The 20,410-nt window shown below is 52.2% G+C and overlaps 5 protein-coding genes across 5 annotated transcripts; 2 read left to right on the top strand and 3 right to left on the bottom strand.

Annotated features, from left to right (window-relative positions):
- Positions 1–11: 11 nt before the first annotated feature.
- ACRALDRAFT_2024802 (uncharacterized protein) lies at positions 12–1,605 on the bottom strand (the record flags this gene model as incomplete). The annotated part of the gene is made up of 4 exons (XM_071020258.1): positions 12–43; positions 130–489; positions 667–862; positions 1,006–1,605. 4 exons carry the CDS (start codon positions 1,603–1,605, stop codon positions 12–14), a joined length of 1,188 nt encoding a protein of 395 aa, XP_070879938.1.
- A 5,959-nt stretch (positions 1,606–7,564) lies between these two features.
- Positions 7,565–8,287, top strand: ACRALDRAFT_205216 (uncharacterized protein; the record flags this gene model as incomplete). The annotated part of the gene is made up of 6 exons (XM_071021638.1): positions 7,565–7,608; positions 7,666–7,750; positions 7,825–7,844; positions 7,911–7,920; positions 7,986–8,142; positions 8,208–8,287. The coding sequence occupies 6 exons, from the start codon at positions 7,565–7,567 to the stop codon at positions 8,285–8,287; spliced, it is 396 nt and encodes a 131-aa protein (XP_070879937.1).
- A 24-nt stretch (positions 8,288–8,311) lies between these two features.
- On the top strand, positions 8,312–11,452 carry ACRALDRAFT_205217 (uncharacterized protein; the record flags this gene model as incomplete). The annotated part of the gene is made up of 24 exons (XM_071021639.1): positions 8,312–8,332; positions 8,364–8,471; positions 8,496–8,534; positions 8,618–8,881; positions 8,926–9,032; positions 9,067–9,101; positions 9,143–9,182; positions 9,262–9,269; positions 9,301–9,408; positions 9,453–9,495; positions 9,541–9,579; positions 9,630–9,700; positions 9,775–9,855; positions 9,884–9,930; positions 9,976–10,038; positions 10,076–10,117; positions 10,148–10,310; positions 10,364–10,479; positions 10,546–10,691; positions 10,741–10,766; positions 10,830–10,841; positions 10,866–11,153; positions 11,188–11,249; positions 11,354–11,452. 24 exons carry the CDS (start codon positions 8,312–8,314, stop codon positions 11,450–11,452), a joined length of 2,028 nt encoding a protein of 675 aa, XP_070879936.1.
- A 2,428-nt stretch (positions 11,453–13,880) lies between these two features.
- Positions 13,881–17,345, bottom strand: ACRALDRAFT_1059357 (uncharacterized protein). Its single transcript, XM_071016019.1, has 6 exons — positions 16,890–17,345; positions 16,566–16,684; positions 15,535–16,503; positions 15,345–15,452; positions 14,752–14,880; positions 13,881–14,683 (listed from the first exon to the last, which is right to left on the bottom strand). The coding sequence occupies exons 1-6, from the start codon at positions 17,024–17,026 to the stop codon at positions 14,514–14,516; spliced, it is 1,632 nt and encodes a 543-aa protein (XP_070879935.1). The 5' UTR covers positions 17,027–17,345; the 3' UTR covers positions 13,881–14,513.
- Positions 17,346–17,614: 269 nt separating this feature from the next.
- On the bottom strand, positions 17,615–20,286 carry ACRALDRAFT_2131177 (uncharacterized protein). The gene is made up of 7 exons (XM_071024011.1): positions 20,121–20,286; positions 19,807–19,988; positions 19,184–19,654; positions 18,892–19,051; positions 18,646–18,796; positions 18,084–18,554; positions 17,615–17,953 (listed from the first exon to the last, which is right to left on the bottom strand). Exons 1-7 carry the CDS (start codon positions 20,174–20,176, stop codon positions 17,915–17,917), a joined length of 1,530 nt encoding a protein of 509 aa, XP_070879934.1. The 5' UTR covers positions 20,177–20,286; the 3' UTR covers positions 17,615–17,914.
- Positions 20,287–20,410: the final 124 nt, after the last annotated feature.

The following is a 20,410-nucleotide window of genomic DNA, read 5'->3' as shown; positions in this document are numbered from 1 at the left end:
TCGAATGCCGCTTAATGACTCTGGCCGGGCTGTGCACCATTATCTGCCTGTCCGGTTAGCTTAGCGTCTTCGAGCCGCTCTGAGTGGACTGGAAAAACAATGAATACGGTTGGTGCCAAACCGACTTACGTTGACTGTACATGCTCTGGCCGGGCTGCGCATAAGGGGATTGCGGCTGCGGTTGATAGTTGGCCGAGTACATATGTGTGCTGTTATATTCGGGCAATGGTTGTTGCGGAACCGTAGACGGGGGAGGACCAGGGTACGAGGCCTGATAGCCGATGGGCGGAAGCTGCACCTGCCTACTGCCGGCGTATGCGGAGCCTGGTTGAGCTCCCTCGGGTCCAGTTTGAGGGTCGGCTGGGCCATTTTGAGCTGCAGCTGCGGCCGCCGCAGCTGCCGCCGCACGGCGTTGTTCTTCTTCAGCCTTGCGAGCAGCCTCTTCCTCCTTCTTGCGTTGCTTCCATTCTTTTCGGATCTCTTTGAATTCTGTTTTATTAAAAAAGTCAGCCATACGTCACCACGCTCTCCAATTGTCGCAACGGCGCGACAGAGTTACAAGTCGGCAACGTGATCGAGAGGAATCGCCAACACATCAGCAAGCCCCAATGGCGCCAATGCCAAACTCGCAAGAGAAAACAAACGGTTGAGTAGGGATGCACATACCTTCTGGAGTTCGCTTTGCGCCGTGTGATTGCATGGTGACATGCGCATTCAAATGATTCAAAGTACCGTATGCCTTCTCGCAACCATTCCAGCCGCACTTGTACATGCGCTCAATCTCCTCATATCTTCGGCGCGGCCGCTTATGTTGTTGGGCGCCGGGGATTGGGACAAATGAATAAACCTGGTGGGGGGCAAACTATCACGTTAGTCAACCGATGTTTCAGATTCACTTCGACGCCGATATCCAACAAGACACGAGAAGACATCATTCGGGAATGTTGACATCGCCCGTGCAGGTCTTTCCGTCATCCCAAGAAGGAGCCGTCTCAAGAGACTTACCTGGTGTGGTCTGCCCGGTGGCGGGGCGGAACTCGGGGTCGGAGGGAAGACGTGACCGGCCGGCGTCAACCCGGCGCTGTGCTGGCCATATCCCCCCCAGTCGGGGCGAGGTTGGGGGTAGGCATGCTGGTATCCATGAGAGATATCTGCGGGTGGCGGCCCGTACGGAGAGGGCTGGCCGTAGGCGTAGGTCGGACTCGGCCCGGTGATCGAGGGATCTAAGGGTACATCGTTGTCAGACTTGAGTGGCTGCTGGGTGGTTTGATGGTTCGGCCCATCCTGCCGGGATAAAGACGGACTGTTTGCCTGTTGGGCCATGCCACCACTGCTAGCGGTCGCTGTGCTAGCCGGATGGTACGGTCTTTGGTGGATGTGTTCAGGGAACGACCCCGACCGCGCCGACGACGGGTAGACGCCGTACTCCGAAGTGGGCGTCGCCGAAGCAGAGTAGGTACTAGGTCGGACCTCCTGCTGCGACGGGTATTGCGCAGCAGCAGACGGTTGGTCTGCAAAGGAACCTTCAGAACGCGGTTCGCCCGAGTGGCTTGGATGAGGCGAAGGCAAACCTGACTGGGAGTACTCGGCAGCACTGTGTTCCATAAAAGCGAAGTTGTGCAGGTACGGTTCTCGAGTGACGAGAGCCGATGGAGGAGGAGAGGTGGTGAGGTAGGTTCGTGACGATGCTGGGTGCTATGTGCAGACCAGGTTCATACTACAGCCCGACGGAACGGCGGGCGGGTTCGTGAGCCGGTGAGGCTTGAATTCGTTTAAGTGATGGAGAAACAATAAAATCGATCAATGATCCGCCGGAAGTCCAAGAGTGATAGTCGGTGGGATACCCTGGGTGAGACTTTGCGGCGGCGCGAGCGAGTATAAAGATGGCGGCGGACGGGGCTGAGATGGTGCGGATCACCCAGTAAGTCGGGATAGTGCTGAAGTGGGTTTCGTTCGATGACCAAACAAAGTGATGAGCCCACGGACTTTGGGGCGATCTGTGGGGTCGTAGTCGTAGCGCTATCTTAGCCAGATCATAGAAAGATGATACTTCTACTAGGTCGTGGCTTGCTCGGGGCTCTTTGCGGCCTGGGGGGGGAGGAGCAAGCGTACTAAAATAGTGCGCTAGGATGGATGACGGGTGGGCTGGCCTGGGCTCGAGTCCGTCCGAGAGCAGGCGCGAAGATCGGAGACCGTCTCCCACTAAAGTCAAGCAGGTCGACGGGGTCGGCTGTGCCTGACGTCTGCAGACACTCTGTAAAAAAACTGACTCTCCTACTTTCCCTAGCGAGCTGCCAGAGGGAAATTCGCGTCGGGAACGACCACAAGGCCACGACTCAGGGCAAGGTCGGTTATGGGGATGGACAAAGGTTCTTGAGGAACGGATAAACTGAGAGGGGTATGCCGAGACAGATACACCATGACGAGACAAGACGCGCCTGCTTGCGCCGTTTCCGGGGATGCGTCTCTGTATATGGAAATAAGGGCGGTACTAATAACGGAGAAGAAAGAATGGTGGAAGACCGGAGCAGCGTGGGAAAAGGAGAGAAAATGGGGTAAAATGGGACGAGCTTGCCTGATTTGCAGCAGTGTGTGGGGCCTGCCTGGTTTAAGTCGACTCAAGGGAAAGGCTGAGGAAGGTCCCAGTGACTGTTTTAGCGGCAGGACAAGGGACCCCGGTCAAGGCGTAGGTGTGTTCCCACAAACCCCACCAGGAGGGGGTGGCGGGGGCGGGGTGTAAGATCAACTTGATGGGGCGTCGATGTATCCAATCGTGGGCCCCACTGTAGAAGGACTCGAGATCGGGGGCGAAGAATGCTAGTGACTGCTTAGCGTGTTTACCGCCACGTGCTTACGGAATGATGATGACGATGTCCGAACTTTTGGGTTCTCCCAAAGGTTACGGGTTACACCGAGAGTGGCTCGGGACTTATCCCGGTATGTAGACGCCGTTTCTGGACGGGAAATATCACGAACTGCCTCGTCGCCAGTATAAGGAGACTGTGCAGGAGGACTACAACGTATGGAATCGGGAAACGGCGGAAGAGACGAGACGTCGAATCATAGACCTTCAGTTTATTCCCGAGCGGTGGTGCACCCAATCTGAGAAAGTCCGCACGAGCTTCTTCTGATGTGTTGACCCTTGCGTCGTGCTGCGTCGTGCTGGTTGGGTGGGTAGATGGAGGTCGATCCTGGGAATATGAGGGTACGAGGAGGAAGAACCTGGTCTGAGGGGGGTGCGGAAAATGTGCAGGAAAATACTTCATAGACTGACTCGCGGAGAGGGTCGTGATGCTCGAGAAAACCCACGATGTTGCCACTGCATTGGGTGACATCAAAATTCCTTTGAACAATGATAAGCTGTGGGCCGCAGGAACTAACCGGGAGGTCGGAGAATGTACATACAACGAGTGTAAACCGAATGCAACCGGAATTATATTCGCCCAGTCCGTGTTGTTTGTCGCTTGGGTTCAAGTCAATTGAGCTGTCGTATAGACACCGCGAAAATCAAGCCCTCGGCTTCGTGGTTTCTGGACGACATACCTACCTAGATATCAAGGGAGAAGCAGCAGATGCAGGTAAGGAAGCTGCTGATTACGGGGTGGTGGTCTACAAGATATATCGGAGTAATGGAAGCTACGGGCTCGAAGCACCTTTCTCTTTTTCTGCATAAAAAAACTTCCAACTTTCCTTGTTCTTTCTTCCGTGTCGTACAGCGTACAGAATGCGGGAGGTGACAGACCACGGTACTTGTGGTACTACTGTACAACGTACATACGAGCAATACGGTACTATCAAGAGCGTGGGAGAACTGCACATTCCACTGTGCGTGGGGGGACTTTGAACTGTGGAATTCTATGGGTCGGGACCCTTGGGCAGCATCCCACGTAATTCGTCCTAGGCATCGTGAGAAGGCGGAATTTCCTCTCTAGTCAGTCAGGCGGACCGGACGCAGCGGGAAACATTGACACGCTGAAGGAATGAAAGATGGAAAAAGGATAAGAAGTGAAAAAGCTTGACACCGTGCGGGGGTGTACTGCGTCTACAACGTAGGTCTGCGTTTCCATCTCTTAAAAAAAGTCGGGAAGGTAGACACGGCATCACTTATACTGCCCCGTAATCTGGCTGTTCTCTGATCGCATGTAATAACTGCCTCCGTAGAACCTTCTTACCTCGACATGGTAACTACTTGATGTATTCCGTTCATGTCTTGCCATGACGGGTGTGATGGTGGTGTGCAGAGAATACAATGCTGCAGCTTGAGTGTACGCCCCGACCGAGCAGACCTCACATCTGTGTCCACTGGGTTCTGGGTTTTGCGGTGATGGCTGCTGAATGTGGAACCAAACCAAGAGATCTCCGTCTTTTTTTCCCGTCCTTTTTTTTTTTTTTCATCGAAGCGATAGGGAAAGTATGGAGGGGTTGGGTTACAGAGTACAACGTGCTCTGTACGAAGTAGGTAGTCAACCATGGCGATACATCTCATCTTCCTTTACCCTAATACTAGCTATCTGCAGCTGAGATAACACCGAGTGTCTAATTTGCTGATATCCGCGATAATCGATAGCTACTCTTCGTAACTTTAATCCGACCGAGGGACTCGTTAACGTGCATACCAACACCGTCAATCAGCGCTGCGCTCGGTTCTTATCGCACTTCGTAGTAGCTAGCTCCAGCTCCCCGAATGCACGAATACCGAGTAATCATTTACTTCTACGAATACATATCGCCAAGTGAAGAGTCTTCTCCATGTCAACGGACAAACCGTCAAAATCAACCATGGGAATGCACGCGATAAACGCCCGAATCGCGCAACTGCTATCTTCCCCTTGCCGCTCCCTGCCCGCCCCCGCTCCAACGCCGCTCGTTGTCACCCGAGGAGCTTCTTCAATATTAGTTAGGTCGTCTGCCCAGCGAAAGGTCCGGCGGCGGGAGAGTGATGGCCGGCTGCCGAGCGTGGCCGCAGGGACATGACAGACTTTGGGCAGCCCCACCGAAGCGATCACGACTCGCGCCCGAGGTATAGAACGGCCGCGGCCCAGGGCGACCCAGGAACTTCGCTGAGCCTGGCCGTGCGCTGTGGGTGGGGCTCTGACTCGAGTCCGTCGAAAGCCTGTCGATCCTTCATGGTGGGGAGCAACGCTCAGGGTCCTCGGATTTTCTTCGACTCCCGCATGCGGGTTATTCCATGCAGTGCGGACTACGAAAGGAATACTCTCCAATGAACCTTTACATCCGTGCAAGACGAATCGCCCCAGAGTACCAACTACATGAATAGGTATGTACGTTGTAGTGTACATACATATTACCCTACGTTGTACTATCAAGTTTATTACTTTCCCATATGACTTGTCTCGACCTGGCCAAGCCAGCCAGCCTCCTCTCCCGCCTTACAAACATACTGTAGTGCAGAAGCTCGACAAAGTGGGTCGCAGGACGTCTGGACCTCGGCGTAAGCCGTGGCCTTCGTGTGCAGCGGATCAGCTGATATACGGCATCTGATATACGTATGTATACGAAGACTTGATTTTCAACGGAGATTGATGGTTGACAAGACAGGTTTCCCCGCGGGTGTCAATGTTGGGTGTCGATAACTGTACGTTGTAAGACTGGCATGAAAGAACACGGGACCATGAGACGCTGCGGACACCATGACTTGCCATCTTGGCGTGTAGAAGAAACGGGAACGCGGCCACACCGAAAACTCTCCTAGTGTACACAGTCCGTTCAACGACGAAGGGAGGCTAAAGGTGAGCGGCCGATCTGCCTGATTGGACTGGCCTGACCCCTGTCGGCTACCAGGTAGCGTACATGTGTATCTGCATGTCACGCAGGTTTAAGTTCGAAAATCAATTACAACGTATTCGTACTACCCTACCTTTGGATATGTACGAGGTAGTGGACGAGGACGTGGATATGCAAGTAAGGTAAGGACGTACGGAATGATTATACTATAATGTTAACACATCAATACCAATTCAAAGTAAGAAGATTGAAGAGATATATTGCTGGTGAATGTACTTGCGTTGTAAAAAATATACCTACTGTAGGTACACCGGTACGGATGTCGTGCAGGACGGCACCAGGGGCGTACGAAGTAATTGCGTATGGGTCCATGGCATGGTCCATGGCCGGATCCGTGGTATTCAGCTCAGCATTGAGGAAACCCGAACGAAAGGACTGTTTATTTCCCACATTCTTGGCCGACGGTAAACGCCGTGTCTAGCCGAGGAGAAATTTTGCGTTCGCCCCGCGATGATTGCTATCCCTATTGATTCTTGGACGACCCATTGCTCGCTTGCCACGGTTCTAAACCTATGCGGGAGGGGGTGGTTATAGGTCAGAGCTTGAACAGAGGATTTTGCTCTGACCAGAGCCAGGTCAGAGGTACAACTGTCAACATGAAGTTCTAAGACTGTCGACAGTCTGACCAGTTATCGGGCTCTGACCTATAAACGCCCCCTCCCGCGTAGGAAGTCAATACGTTGTATGTACGTTGTATGTACGTACGAAGTACAACGTACATGGGCTGCTGCCTCGACCATCTGGCTATCGGCAGTCCCCGACGCCTGGCCCTGAACTCGAAGGAAGCATGGGCACTTGGTACCTGTTGAGCGATAGGGTGTCTAATACATACAACGTACCTATGTACGTTGTATGTACACTACTTGGGTGCTTCCCTAATCCGCGTCCCAGGTAGACCATGCAGGACCCTGTCTCACATGGCCCAGTGAAACATTTCCATCTCATGACCATAACCAGCATGGTAGGAAACGGCAGAGAGTCTCTCTCTTCGCCCGCGCCAAAGCGGCTGCGCCAGGACCATATCCGTATCTACGCCATACCGCTTTGGCGGATGACCCTCTTCCCCGACATAACCTGAAGCAACCATCTCCCATATCTCGCTATTCTTTACGAGTTCTGATGTACGTTGTACGTCGTAGTGGCTCAATGTTAATGACTACGTTGTAAGTACGTTGTACGTACCAGACATCCATCCCTTCTTCCGAGTCCTCCGAGTTACTGTGTTGGATATTGAGGGCTTACGGGAGCCAGAAACGCTACGTCATTAACGCAAATACGTATTTACGTTGTACGCTGTATTAATGAGATTCTACGGTATCACTGTACCGCGCTTTTCGACCAACAGATGGTGTTACTGTCGATGCAGTCAGAACAAGCCTCGGGCTCTGTATATACGTGTATGTACGTACATATGCTCATCCCACATACCCAGCGTCGGCCGTCGTCCGTCTTTCCCCGCTGTTCGATGCTCGAAAGGTTTATAATAGGACAGAACAAAAAAAAGAGGGAAAAAAGAAGGGGAAAAGCCCGAACAACTTGAAGTGCGCTAAACAAAAGCTTGGTCAAGACCCAATACTCTGGTTGGCGGTTAGGGGCTCTTAAGCATAGCAAGCAGTCGCTGGTGTAATCTATCGCGCCGGACATCCCTAGGGCGTCCAACGACCCAAATTGTCGGGTTAGATAGACACTAACATCGCCTCATTACCCCAGAAGGGCGGACGCATGGCACTTTTTAGTAGCTGATAGGCGCGTAGCCGCGATGAATATAGCAACTCAACTTGTGAAGATCTTCAGCTGGTGCTGGTGTCGTCTTCGCGGGAGGACGACTTTCTAAGCGCCTTCCATTGCATTGCATGCCAGTCAATACTATAAGTTTTGTCTCTCTCCGCCTTCACCTCGTCTGCTGTGTATGTACACGTATACTTCGTATGTGAAATACCAAGACGTATGATATCCATACGGCCTCTCAATATATTGCAATAATATTACCTATACAACGTACAACGTACCCATGCACAGGTGATGCATTCGTACAAATTGTCTTGCACACGGATTATTACCGACTATCCAGTAGCAGGTAGCGAGGGCAAATCAGCAATGGGGAGAGGGGGTGGGGTGGGATTTAGAAAGATAGTAGGAAACCCAGGAGTTGCCATAGATATCCATCCCAAAGGCGGCAGGGAATCTCTCTGAATGCGCATACAACGTACATATTCAGGTTTCCACTTTTGGACAACGAGAACCGCGTTTCGATCGATCATCATTTCCCCGCTTCCTCCCTCCCAGGGATACAACGTAATCTTCCGGAGAAATCCAGTCTTTCGACAGCTAACGACCGTGCGCGACGATTATCAAACATATCACGAATAGCGTGATAACTGAACATCTTTCGTTGTTGTTAGTTTTCTCCCTACGACAACGTACAACGTACTCGTTGTCACCCGACGCCCGCTCAAACTCTGCGAACAGCACTGCGATTTGATATGCTGACTCATTGGGTTTCTTGATGCAGCACAGCCAAGGACAAGTGGCGACACGCGCATATTGAACACGTGTAGGAGACATGTCTTCGAGTCCTGGCTGTCCAATCCCCGGGGGCCTGGTATCACCAGCCACCCGACACGACACATGAGAATTGGATATGCCGCATGTCCCTGACGCACCGAGTCATGAGACCATGAAGCGGTCAGCGCCTACCCTTGTTCGCAGAGGCCCATGCCAGGGGGAACGTGGGATTCAAGCGTCCTTCTCCATTTAAAAGGTTGCCGTTAAGGCCGAAGGACAGGGGTCCCCCTGTTCAAACGAAACAAAGCGGTTGGCCTACAACGTAGATAGGAGGGTCAGCCACCCAGACGCAGATGCCATTGACACTGTGAACGGATCACGACCTTGGACGAGAAACATGGACCCACCCAGCCAAAAAAAATCCGCCATTTCAGCGAAGGAGACCTCGAAGGAGACGTACCCAGTGGTCGCAGAGGCATTATATGCGATGCAGCATTTGTTTCTTCTTTTCATGTTCGGCGGTCAAGAGGTGACCCCCACCGATAACCCCTCAGAGGCGCGACTGCCGAGGGTGCCATAATTGCGGACCGAGGCTACCTTAGTGTAGTCCGTCAGCAGGCCATGGCCCGAAATTTGGCATCATTTCGAGTGTCGGATTTTACCAAGAGCGCACTCGGCATTGTAAAGCTGGGGCCAAAATCCCCAGACAAGTCCAAGAAACAGTACGTTGTCCAATGTACCTCATGTACGTGCTAGCAATACCCCAGCCGTGCTCCTTCTCTTACAACGACGTGTAGTTGTACTAGCCCTTCGATACCGCCCCACACGCTAGTCGAGTCTTACGCCGTCTCCGAAGCCGACAACCGGAAACTGTAACAGTCTTTGTTCACCTGCCATTGGGGTAATACAACGTACAGTTGTAGTGTACGATTGATATGATCGCGGCTGGAGCGATCCTAGTTCTGAAGCTACTGCCAGGGACTCCCCAAGTGAAGAGCGTTCGCAGGCAGACTCGCACTGCCAAGGTTAACCAACCAATAAGAGACATGATTCGCCCAATCAGCTGCGGGGGCCTGGGCCTCCACACCCACCTGAATGGTTGCCCGTAGAGGAGAGGAGACGTTTGGAGGGGGGCAACTGAGACATTATTTTACTTCCCCACTCTCTATCCAATACTTACGAAATGTATTGTATAGTCGCTGGCCTATAACATCTCATCCCCAGTCAAAGACGCATCCGTGAAACCCCTCATGCTTTGACACTCAGTGCGTACAACGTATTATGTAATTACATGCCCTCCATCTTCTCATGAATGAAAGACAAAGTAACCACCGAGTACAACGTACCAGAGAATACAGGCACATGACAGACTCTCCATGCGGGCCTTTTAGTGCGAAAACCCGAGGAGATGCCGATGGGCGCTAGAAGGACGATTTTCTCGGGGACTAACTAAGTAGTCTTGAGGCCGAGTTTGGCCGGGCCAAATCGGAAAGATTACCGACCCGGACTTCCCTGCGATGCCTCATAGATTCCCATATGCTGTAGGTACTCGATGGATCAGGATTCAGATGAGATGTCACCATGTACTTAATTTACATGCAACGTACGTCGTATTATGAGGTATGTTCCGAAAATGCCCCCGTGACACGGCAAGGCAGCGCCTAGACTCAATTACATACCTGCATCCAAAATCCCAATGCCCCTGGTGCTCCCAAACGACAACCCCCTGTGGCATTACAACGTACAACGTACGTTGTACTGAGAGTCCGGTGACCGCTATGATAATGTCCCGCCGTCCGTCCCCCATGTGTCCGACATCCAATAGGTGGCGCTCTAGGAAATGGTACATACGTTTTCTCTGGTCACTTCCCCACATATCGGCAATCAGCGCAACGACTGCATCGTAGTGTCCGAAGTAGCTTCAGGAACGGTCATCCGTCGCGAAGCTAACCTACGGCCAACTAGTATGTACATCAGTGCCTGTTGTCGTATGAGTACAAGTGCGTTGTATACCTATAAGCGCAGGATCCCTTTCTGCCCTCTTCGCTCCGAGCCGAAAGTAGCAGGTTCTCACGCCATCCTGTTCTAACGACACGGCGCGATGGTTGTCTCGCGTCGAAAAACCGAGAACCACTCCCGCAAGCAGAGCAGGGTGTTTCGTTGGGCACGGTGCGGTATTCTCGGCCATCTCACTTCGCAGTCCTAAACTCTAACCATGACATGAACTTGGAAAAGCAAGGTCTACTTGCGTTTATAGCATCATTTATTTCTTCCATCACTTCGTACCCAAAAGTCATTGCCAGGTTGGACTTTGAGTTTGTACTCACAAAATCAAGGGGAAAGACAATTGGCTCGGCTTGCTATGAGGATGACGAGGGCTTGTGCGCAAAGTAGCCAAGATTGTAATTAGGATGTCGTTTTTGACGCTAGTTGCAGAGCACCCGTGGGCCAAGTCTGTGGTGTCGTTGGGACGCGGCGGGCTAATTACCTTCTAGCTAGCATGGGAGTTGGGTTCCCAGGCCCCTGTCGAGGTGCGTGATCGATCCTTGCAACAGATCACCCGCTTGCTGGTGCTAACGTCGCATCGCTTTGGGGAAGTTTGGGGGCCACCACGGCGCGACATACAACGTACAATGTAATTACGTTGTACGCTGTACATATGTACACTACGTTGCAGGGAGGGCAATATCCTACACTTGTCGACAACACCGGCACAAAGCGCGGAAGACGAGAATATGAGAATTGTCATTTCTATCCAGACGCAACATTAACGCGTTTTCCTCTCCTCTGGCGCAGGGAGCGCGGCATACCTATGTTTTGCGAAACCATGTACAACGATACTGGTGTGGGTGATCTTTAAGAGAACAACCTACACAGGGAACATGGAGACATCCGGATATCTTTCATTTCTCTTGCTCTTTGCCCTTTCCCTGTCTTTTGTCTTCCTTTCTCTCCGATTATTTTCTCCCTCTCTTTTTTTTTTTTTTTCTTATTTCGTAAAGAAAAGAAGACGAAAGACAGAAAAAAAAAAGAAAAATCTTAGTCAGCCAATTGCCACAACATGCAACGTACTTCGTACAACGTAATCAGCCAGGCTACCCATCGCGGCGGCTGGGACGACACGAACGGCGCGCGGGTGTGACGAGCAACTGACAGGCGACCGGCCGGCCGACGAACAAACCTGGCGGCGACGCTATGTCTCGAGTTGTCCCGAGTAGGCAAAGGCTTGAGGATCGCCAGATTTAACCAGCCCTTCGGTCTCAGGCACAGGGGTTCTTGTCTATATTCTCTCTTTTCTTCCAGCAGCATCTAAAAGAGGAAGAAAAAGTGTGAGCCACGACGTTGCTGTCCCGGGTAATTTTGCACCGTCGCCATGGACCGACGAACAAACATGATACGTGCAACGAAATGTAACGCCGAGGCCAAGTCCAAGCCGCTCAACGTCCGCTACACACTACGACGCAGAAACTACATGCATACAGTGCAATCATTTACGACATACATACAGTAAAGGAAATCAATCATGTACGTTTTTTTGGTTGTCAACTCGGTCTTTCTTTCCTCTTGGTGCCCTCCTCGGTCCTCAGAGAAGCAGAACCCTCATCATCAGCAGTCGTGGGTAGTAAAACGACACCCCCTCGCCCCTTGAGACCGTGATCTTTTAAACCAACCCCTTCCCTCCCATGACCGATGCCCGGATGGGGAAAGCGCACAACCCTATTCTTCCAGAGTGGTGTCCAGGAAAATATGTAATGAATGGAAAAAAAGAAAAGAAAAACAAAAGGTGGGGTCGTCGAGACCGTCCCCACTTTTTCTTTCGCTTGATTAGCCGGCCACGGTCAAAAGGAATATCCTTGGTGCCAACCTTGTTCTGTTCAGCTCTCGGGGAAACGGCCTCGAGGAAACAAATACGGGATAATTATGACAAATAACAGGATAATAATGAATCAGAATCAACTCGAGATAAATGGGAAGACTGGGTGCAAGGAAAAGTTGAACCGAGGACATGGGCTTTCAGAAGGGGAGGGGGGTGGGAGAAAGGAGCAAAGAGACGGTGAGTGCCCTTGGAAAGACGTCCGGGAACTGAACAAGGATGGGGAGAAACAAATCCCCCTCTTTGACCTGCTTGTCAACTTGCCCATCACATCACATAATTTGGTGAAAGCAACCTTTGTATCCCACCGCATCGGACACGATAGCAAGCCAATGCTGCGAAGTGCGTACGTAGCCTACATGTACAGGGAAGGGGATGGTGATAAGGGTCACGAAACCCCTGACCAAAAAAATGCAGGGCTATCCTATCCTTCCCATCACAGTTCACAAAACTCGCCTGAACCAGGCGCCATCTGCATCTCTCATCTACCTGCATTAGTGGCATCACTCCATTACCTTACCCCTGTGACCTTTATGGAGGTACCGCGTACGTTGTACAGTCGGTCTCTTCCTCTACCTTATACAACGTACTAGGTACAATGTACTTCTTACGCCCATCGGTACAACGTATCAGTACGTTGTACGTTGTACGGGATGTGGGCGAGCAAGGCTAACCTTTCCCGACTCAAGCCCGCGCCCTGACGTACTATCCATCATGTACCGCGCCGTCACACTGATCTTCAACCCCATTCTCCTAGTGTAGAATAATCAATCCATCGTCAGAGGTCCAAACGAATAAACGAACAAGACACTTATGCTTATGCTTACCTCGTACATATATATGTACACATTAGACTTTGTCTCGGCCTCGCTCCTCTCAGCTTACGGCATGTCCTGGTGATTCTGCAGTTACTCGTCACACAGACAAACGCATCCCGCTTGTGTTGGTGCATGTTCTACATTGTCGTTACAACGTAATTACAGATCAACAAGAAACAATGAATGGCGAATGAATATGCGTCTTCTGCATTGGTATGGCATCAGCCGCGTGGGCGATGCTGCTGGATTGGCCACAAATGTTGGCTCTGATTACTTTATAGGTGCCTCGCCTCTGGACGCAGCTGCATGTACTCCGTAGGTCGGAGAGCCGCCCCTGGCCGTGATAGCTTCGCGTCGATACAATATAGACAGACATCCGTCTCATGTGAACAAACCCCTGGCAAGGACAGAGTGGTCATCGTTGGCCAATCTATCATTAAAGTATGCACTGGTCACACAATCCGATTCGTGATAGAATCTCTTTATATCTCTGAGAAAACAGGAAACCAAGTCTCAGCGCCGTAAATGCTGCTTGGAGTCTGTCCCGACGCGAGGTAGAAGGAATGCTTTGGCTCGATACGCCTCTCCTTGTACTCATCCCTAGGTACCAAATATCTCTACACCCACCACAGTCCCTATCAATTTCCGTCGTCTTCACCCTCATAACTCAGACCTTCTATTAGTTGGCCCGTATCGTAGCTTCTGACCGGCACGAGAAACATCTCCCCAAGGGTGTTCGTATATAACGAAGCCGAAGCCTTCCCTCCACATGATCGTCGGTGGCGTCTTAGGTGCTTAGGGCTAAGGCAGACTTAAGCCGGCTTCCAATATACGAATACCAGCCCTATGGACAGGCCAGACAGGCAAAGCAGAGTCACAAGATTGATGGGGCTTTTTTCCCTGAACAAAAAAGTGCATTACTACCCGAGCAACTATACGGGCCCCCGAGTACAATAGTCTATGGAATGATACGATCAGCTCCTCCATCACCGTAACTAGGCACGTCCCTCTTTTCCTTGACGTTGCCTCTACTCCGTGGGCATTATAATGCCTGCGGGGGGACCTTGAGGCATCATAGGACGTCTTCCTGACTCCTGCCTGAAATGCGATTATCCTAGCCTCGTCCAGCAAACCACAGGATATGTACTGCGAGGTAGTACCCGAGGGACAGTACTGGAATAAAAAGAGAAAAATCGAATACCGAAGAAAACAATCAAAGACGGAGGGCGTCTGACGATGCAGACGAAACATGAGTCCCCTTTTTACGCGTGACGAATACCTTCCAAATCTAGACCAGCCTGTCTAATAACGCCGATTGTGCCAGACGAACAATTTGCAATGAAGATGGGACGAGGGAGACAAAACGAAGGTCAACGGCCGAGTTGACCGATCGATCCGATATGGGCCGGGCGACTTTGTTTACCAACGGCGGCTGCCCACAGGCATGTTATTCGCATTGTCTGCAAAACCAGTCAGAAACAGGCTCTCTCCACTGTCTCCAAGGTAGGGTATCATCTTCTAAACGTACTTCGGCCGCCGCCGCCACCACGCCCGCCGCGCCAGCCGCCGTAGCGGCCACCGCCACCACCACCACCAAAGCGGGTCATCTCAGCAAGACGAGGGTCAATCTCCTGACGGGCTTCCCTCAACACATTGACAAGATCACGGGCCTGCTTCGCGTCTAGAGTCGGACTGTCAGTGACGGTGCACATAAACGGAACAAAGTAGGACAGGGCTGGGATAACTCACTGTCAGTAGTGAAGAAGGTGATGGCGGTGCCCTTGGCACCAGCACGACCAGTACGGCCGATACGGTGGATGTAATCCTCCGAGTTGTTGGGGTAGTCGTAGTTCAAGACATGAGTGATGTTGCGGACATCTTAGCAGAAAGGGTTAGCATAAATCACGGCGGGATATAGCAACGTCCCAGCAGGGAACCAAAGATGACAGCTAAGTATATCGAGCTGTGACTTTGAACTCTTTGAGGCATCGACAGGGCTGTCTGTATGCGTCCACATGCCATCCATGGAAGTTTCAGTGCACCGGGGTCCTCAGGCGGGAGGAATCTTGGAGGAGACCACTTGACGCGATCAAACAATGTCAAGTCCACACTTGTACCATGAGCAGGGAGGGCGGCACGAAGGCCGACCAACGAGTATAGCAAATGGGTGGCTACACTGCGGACCAAGACTCCACACATTTGAGAACCGAGCAGGCACGAGGATACCAGGCAATAATGCGCAATGAACAGAGCCCCTAGACAAGAGAGTAAAGCACAGCAAGTGGTTGCTGGAAGTTGCCATGGAGTGGGGGAGGCAGGGGGAGGATGGCGTAGATACTCACCGATACCACGCGACGCTACATCGGTCGCCACCATGATAGGGCTCTTGCCCGTCTTGAACTGGTCGAGGACCCAGTCACGCTCGTTCTGTTGCTTGTCGCCATGAATTGCTGGGAAAAGAGGGTTAGGTTAGCAAGGTCGATACCACTTGGGAGCAAGACAAAGCAAGGGGATGCTGTGCAGCAAACGTACAGAGTGCGGGCCAGCCGTCCTGGCGAAGGAAGCGAGTGATGTCGTCAGCAACGCGCTTAGTGCCGACGAAAATGAGAACCTTGTTTTCCTTGTTCTCCATGACTTTCTCTAGGTGTTTGATCATGCGGTCCCGCTTTTCGCTCTCGGACACGACCTCGACAATCTGGGTGATGCGGTGATTCGCGGCAAGATCCATGGAACCAATGTTGACTTGGATGAAGTCGGTGAGGAAGTCGCCAGCAAGAGAGCGAACCTCCTTGGGCCATGTCGCCGACCACATGAGTGTCTGACGATCAGGGCGAATCTGACTGATGATCTTGCGAATCTGCGGCTCGAAACCCATGTCCAACATACGATCGGCCTCGTCGAGTACGAGGTATGTGACGCGGCGAAGGTTGGTCTTGCCGGCTTCCAACATATCGATGAGACGACCCGGTGTGGCGATACACACCTCCACACCCCTGGAAAGATCCCGAATCTGGGGGCCCTTGGGGACACCGCCGTAGACGCAGGTGTTGCGAATACGAGAGGACTTGCCAAACTTGGTAATCTCCTGCTGGATCTGAACCGCCAACTCACGAGTCGGGGCTAGCACGAGAACGATGGGACCATCGCCGGGCGCCAACAGCGGTTGCGCATTAATGTGGACGATGGCGGGCAAGCAGTAGGTCAAAGTCTTTCCGGAACCCGTCTCGGCAATACCGACGACGTCGCGACCAGAAAGAGCCATGGGCCAGCCTTGGGACTGGATAGCTGTGGGGGCGGGGAAGCCCTGGGCCTTGACTTCGTCAATGACATAGCGAGGGAAGTTGGCCTCGTCGAAAGTCTCCACGGGCTTAGGCACATCGTTGCCAGCAACAGTCATCTGGTGCTTCTTCCGGAAGGCGTCGATCTCAGCCGGGCTGCGGCTAGCAACGTCCGAGTGCTCCTTGTAGAATGACTTTTCGAATTTGGGAAGGGTATCAAGATCTGGATGAAAAGGGCTTGTTAGCAGAGAATCAAGGCTAGAAATCAGACGACAGGACACATACCCCAACTTTGCTTCTGAAGACCGGCACCGAGATTGCTCATCCGATCACCACCGCCACCGTAACCACCTCCGCCGTAGCCACCTCCGTGACCACCTCCATAGCCGCCGCCGCCGCCGTAGCTGTTGAGATGTTAGTCGCGTCAATTTCCAAGTTACCATAGGATATAATGATAATCGAGTAGATAGAGATGTGAGAGTGATGGATGATTGATGGAGAAACTATTGCTGCGACCATCTATTGATGGCAACGAACGCAACAGAGTAGGCCCAGGGCAGGTTTGGAAAGTGCAATAACTGCAAACGAGAGAAAACAGAAGAAACTTACCCGTTAGAGTGTCCGCCGTATCCATTGCGGTCGTCGCCGCGGTCACGATCATGGCGACCGCCGTAGCCTCCGCGACCGCCGCCGTAGCCACCACCGCCGCCGTAACCACCACCTCCGTAGCCTCCGCCGTAAGACATGTTGGCTGTGTAGTGTTTATGACTTCGTTGTTGTTGTGAGTGTTGCGATTGCACCGAACTGACTCCAGGTGCGCAATGAGGCGCAGGGGAGACGATAAAACGGAGAAGGGTCAAGAGAGTGTCGTGGAATAGCTATGCGTAGCAGAAGCAAAATTCCGTTGGAAAATTGAGTAAACGAGATATCTCGCGATGATGAAGACGGGAGAAGAAAGGATGGGAGGGAAAAGGGTGGATGGAAGGAGGAGTGAGATGCGGTAGAAGAAGTAGGTGAGGGAGGGAGGTTTGTGTAAGGCAGGAAGGAGGCGACCTTGAAGACCTTGCTTTGTGTTGGGCTAAGGAAATTTTTTCCTCCTTTTCTTGTTATGGTCTTTTGCCCGCCCGGCAGAAAAAAAAAAAAAAAAAAGACAAAGCAAGCGCGTCCGGCGCCGCAGCCTGGAAGTTAGTATGAAGCCACCTTACTACAATGGGCTAGTTCGCCTTGTGGCAAAAAGGCACATCTGCTTAGTAATCGCTTTTTTTCGCGCGTGAAGTCTGGTTTTCGACTCAGGTGGCGAGGGAGGAAGGAAAAGAAGAAAAGAAGAAAAAATGCAAGAAAAAATGGTTGCTACACGTAGAACATGTCCTCTCTAGGTACTCAGTAATCCACTTCGCATTATGTGTCCCTGCCGGTATAAACATGATGGAAGGCTGTGATGTTCACTTCTCTCTTTAATATTGTTTACGTTTACTGGTCCTTTTCCTTTCGTCGACCGATACAGGCTTCTACTTCGGCCCATGTCACGGATAAATAAGATCATCTACCTCCGCTGTCGTTCTTCATGTCCTGCTTCATCAACAGTGCTGCAGCTACAGATGTCACTCAGAGAACATTCCCTGAAGCATCCAGCATTATTTATGGGGGAACATTTCCCAGAAGCCAATCTCCATCTATCATTTCTTCTTGTCAGTCGATCCACGACATTGCCTTGGTTTGGGAGAGAGACGGAAAGGTGAAGCAAGTGGGACATGTCAAAGGAATAGCGAAAGGGTTTTTGAAGAGAAAAAGGGTGGGACGCACCTTAGTAGCATGGATAAAGATCTTGACCATCTGCTCCAAACCAGAAGGGGATAGGGAGCTGGCGTGTCTCTCCATCAACTCGGAACTCGTCCGGACGGCGGAGACGTAATCTTCGGCGACGTAGTTCTCGATCCAAGGCCAGAAGGTGTTCCCATCGCGCACCGTCGCCGGGTCGGCGTGCAGTTGCTTCCCGACGGCGCCGTACCCGAGGATGCAGGGCGCCAGGGCCACCATCAGGGCGAACCATCCCTCGCTTTGCCCGACATCCAGCACGTACCGTGTGTAGGCCGTGCAGGCCTGGTGCTCCTCGGTCGCCTCGATTTCCGCCACCGTGATGCCGAACTGGGAACAGTAGTCGATGTGCAGCTTCATCTCGTGCACGATGTGTTGCACGAGCTTGGTTCCCGCTACCACATCATCTATCTGCTTGGCCTTGTAGGCGGCCAGAGCGTTGGCGCGAGCGAAATGGACCTGTGAACAGTCTCAGTTGGCCGAGATGTTTTGCAGCGAGGCAGAGGGGCAAAAGAGAAAGACAAGGAGAGTGAGACAGGAGAAAACGCACGAGGTACAGGTAGTCCTGAATCAAGTAGCCCTTGAACGACTCTAGGGGAAGCGTGCCGTCTCCCATGGCCATAACGAACGGGTGATACACGAACGTCTTGAATACATCCTTGACATCTGGACGGTCGAGTAGATAGTCGACGAAGCGTCCCCTGGATGAAGATGGTGAGTATAATAGCCTTTTCGAGGCAAACAAAAGAAGGAAGGGGGGGGGGGAAGAAATAAGACTCCCGCAAAGATTACTCACGGTGCAAAGGGGAGCTGGTAAGTCGAATGGAAATGGTTCAGGGGTCCATGACCGGTCCCAAAGCCAGGGGCGGTACGAATGCTCGCCTCAATGTAGTAGACACCCTTCTTGACGGAGTCGATGACATCTAGCCCATTGGCCAGGTTCGATGCGATGGCCGCTTAATATACGTGTTAGGCACTTGTCCCCAAGCCAGTTCATCAAACGAAGGTGCCCAGAAAGAGAGAGAAGGCAATGAAAAGAGAATGATAGAAAAAGGAAAAATAAATTAAAACATAGAGAGGTGACTCACAGGCCAAGGAACAGCCAGTCCCATGGGTATTTCTCGTCCCCTGGAACGGAGTCTCGATGGACAGGACGGTGTCTCCAGGTCCGCACAGCACATCTACAACAATCTCCCTCTCGTCGTCCTTCTCTGCAATCTTCCCCTTGGACGTCATGGGCGTGTGGCCGCCCTTGACGAGCACCCACTCGGGACCCAAGCTCCGAGCCGCGCGTCCGAGCGTCTCGAGGTCCTCGACGCTCCGGACCTCCGGTGGCGACTGCCCCGCCTCGGAGAGGAGAAGCCGGGCCTCGGGGACATTGGGGGTAAGGATGGTCGCATACGGGAGGAGTTCTGAGATGAGCTCGCGGACTGCGTCGCGGCGGAGGAGCTCGGCGCCGCTGGTGGCGATCATGACGGGGTCGACGACCACTTTCTTCAGGTTGTACTTTTTGATGCCCTCGGCAACCACTTTGATGGTTTCCACCGAGGCGAGCATGCCTTTTTGGTTGTGTCAGTTGGTTTTACAAGTCGATCCCCCGACGAGCCGCACCAGTGTCAAATATCCCAAAAGGATCCGTATGGTTCGATGAGGTTGAGCATAGACCCGTTGCCTCTACTCACGGGAAACGGGACAAGGGAAGAGAACTCACCCGTCTTGGCCACATCGACCCCGACATCCTCGACACACAGCTTGATCAGCTTGGCCAGAAACTCCCCCGGCACATGATGGACGTCGTAAACGCCATTGGTATCCTGAGCAGTCAGAGCCGTCGTTGCCGTCTGCGCGTAGCATCCATGAGCGGCAATGACTTTCTGGTCAGCTTCGAGGCCTCTGGGATGACAGTTAACATTGCATCCTCCAGCTGGCGACGGACTCTCTCGTGAGCAAGCCAATGGCTTTTTTTTTTTAATAAAAGGGAGGGGGGGGGGGGGGAAGAAAATGCATTGAAAAAGTCACACTCACGCCCCGCCCGAGTTGTCGGACCCGGCGATTACCAGCACTCTTCCAGGCTGGCCCATTGTGACGATGTATTATTCACGGTGTTTTTGACGAGTTGTGAGGCTGAATTCGGATTCCCATAAGAAATGGCGTGGATACTGGAGGCCAAGATGCCAATGTTGAGAAGTTGAAACTGACGTAACTTATATATTAGAGCCCCTCAAAGCGACACCGCACCGATGCTGAGTTACCCACGGCCGTCCTGTAATCATTAGGTACTTCGTACTGTGATTCTGAATCTCCGGACTCGGCGA

This window comes from Sodiomyces alcalophilus, assembly GCF_042370955.1.
Source record: "Sodiomyces alcalophilus JCM 7366 unplaced genomic scaffold ACRALscaffold_1, whole genome shotgun sequence".
Classification (NCBI taxonomy): Eukaryota; Fungi; Ascomycota; class Sordariomycetes; order Glomerellales; family Plectosphaerellaceae; genus Sodiomyces; species Sodiomyces alcalophilus.
Note: the sequence above shows the minus strand (reverse complement) of the source record. Positions and strands in the feature narration are given on the sequence as shown.

Bases quoted from the DNA above. Each gene is read 5' to 3' on its own strand.
- ACRALDRAFT_1059357 (XM_071016019.1), bottom strand. From the start codon at position 17,026: ATGTCTTACGGCGGAGGCTACGGAGGTGGTGGTTACGGCGGCGGTGGT. The intron at 16,685-16,889 runs GTAAGTTTCTTC...ACATCTCAACAG, and splicing joins TACGGCGGACACTCTAACGG to CTACGGCGGCGGCGGCGGCT. The intron at 14,684-14,751 runs GTGAGTTATCCC...GTCCGACTCTAG, and splicing joins CACCTTCTTCACTACTGACA to ACGCGAAGCAGGCCCGTGAT.
- ACRALDRAFT_2131177 (XM_071024011.1), bottom strand. From the start codon at position 20,176: ATGGGCCAGCCTGGAAGAGTGCTGGTAATCGCCGGGTCCGACAACTCG. The intron at 19,989-20,120 runs GTGAGTGTGACT...CTGTCATCCCAG, and splicing joins TCCGACAACTCGGGCGGGGC to AGGCCTCGAAGCTGACCAGA. The intron at 18,555-18,645 runs GTGCGTTTTCTC...GACTGTTCACAG, and splicing joins TTCAGGACTACCTGTACCTC to GTCCATTTCGCTCGCGCCAA.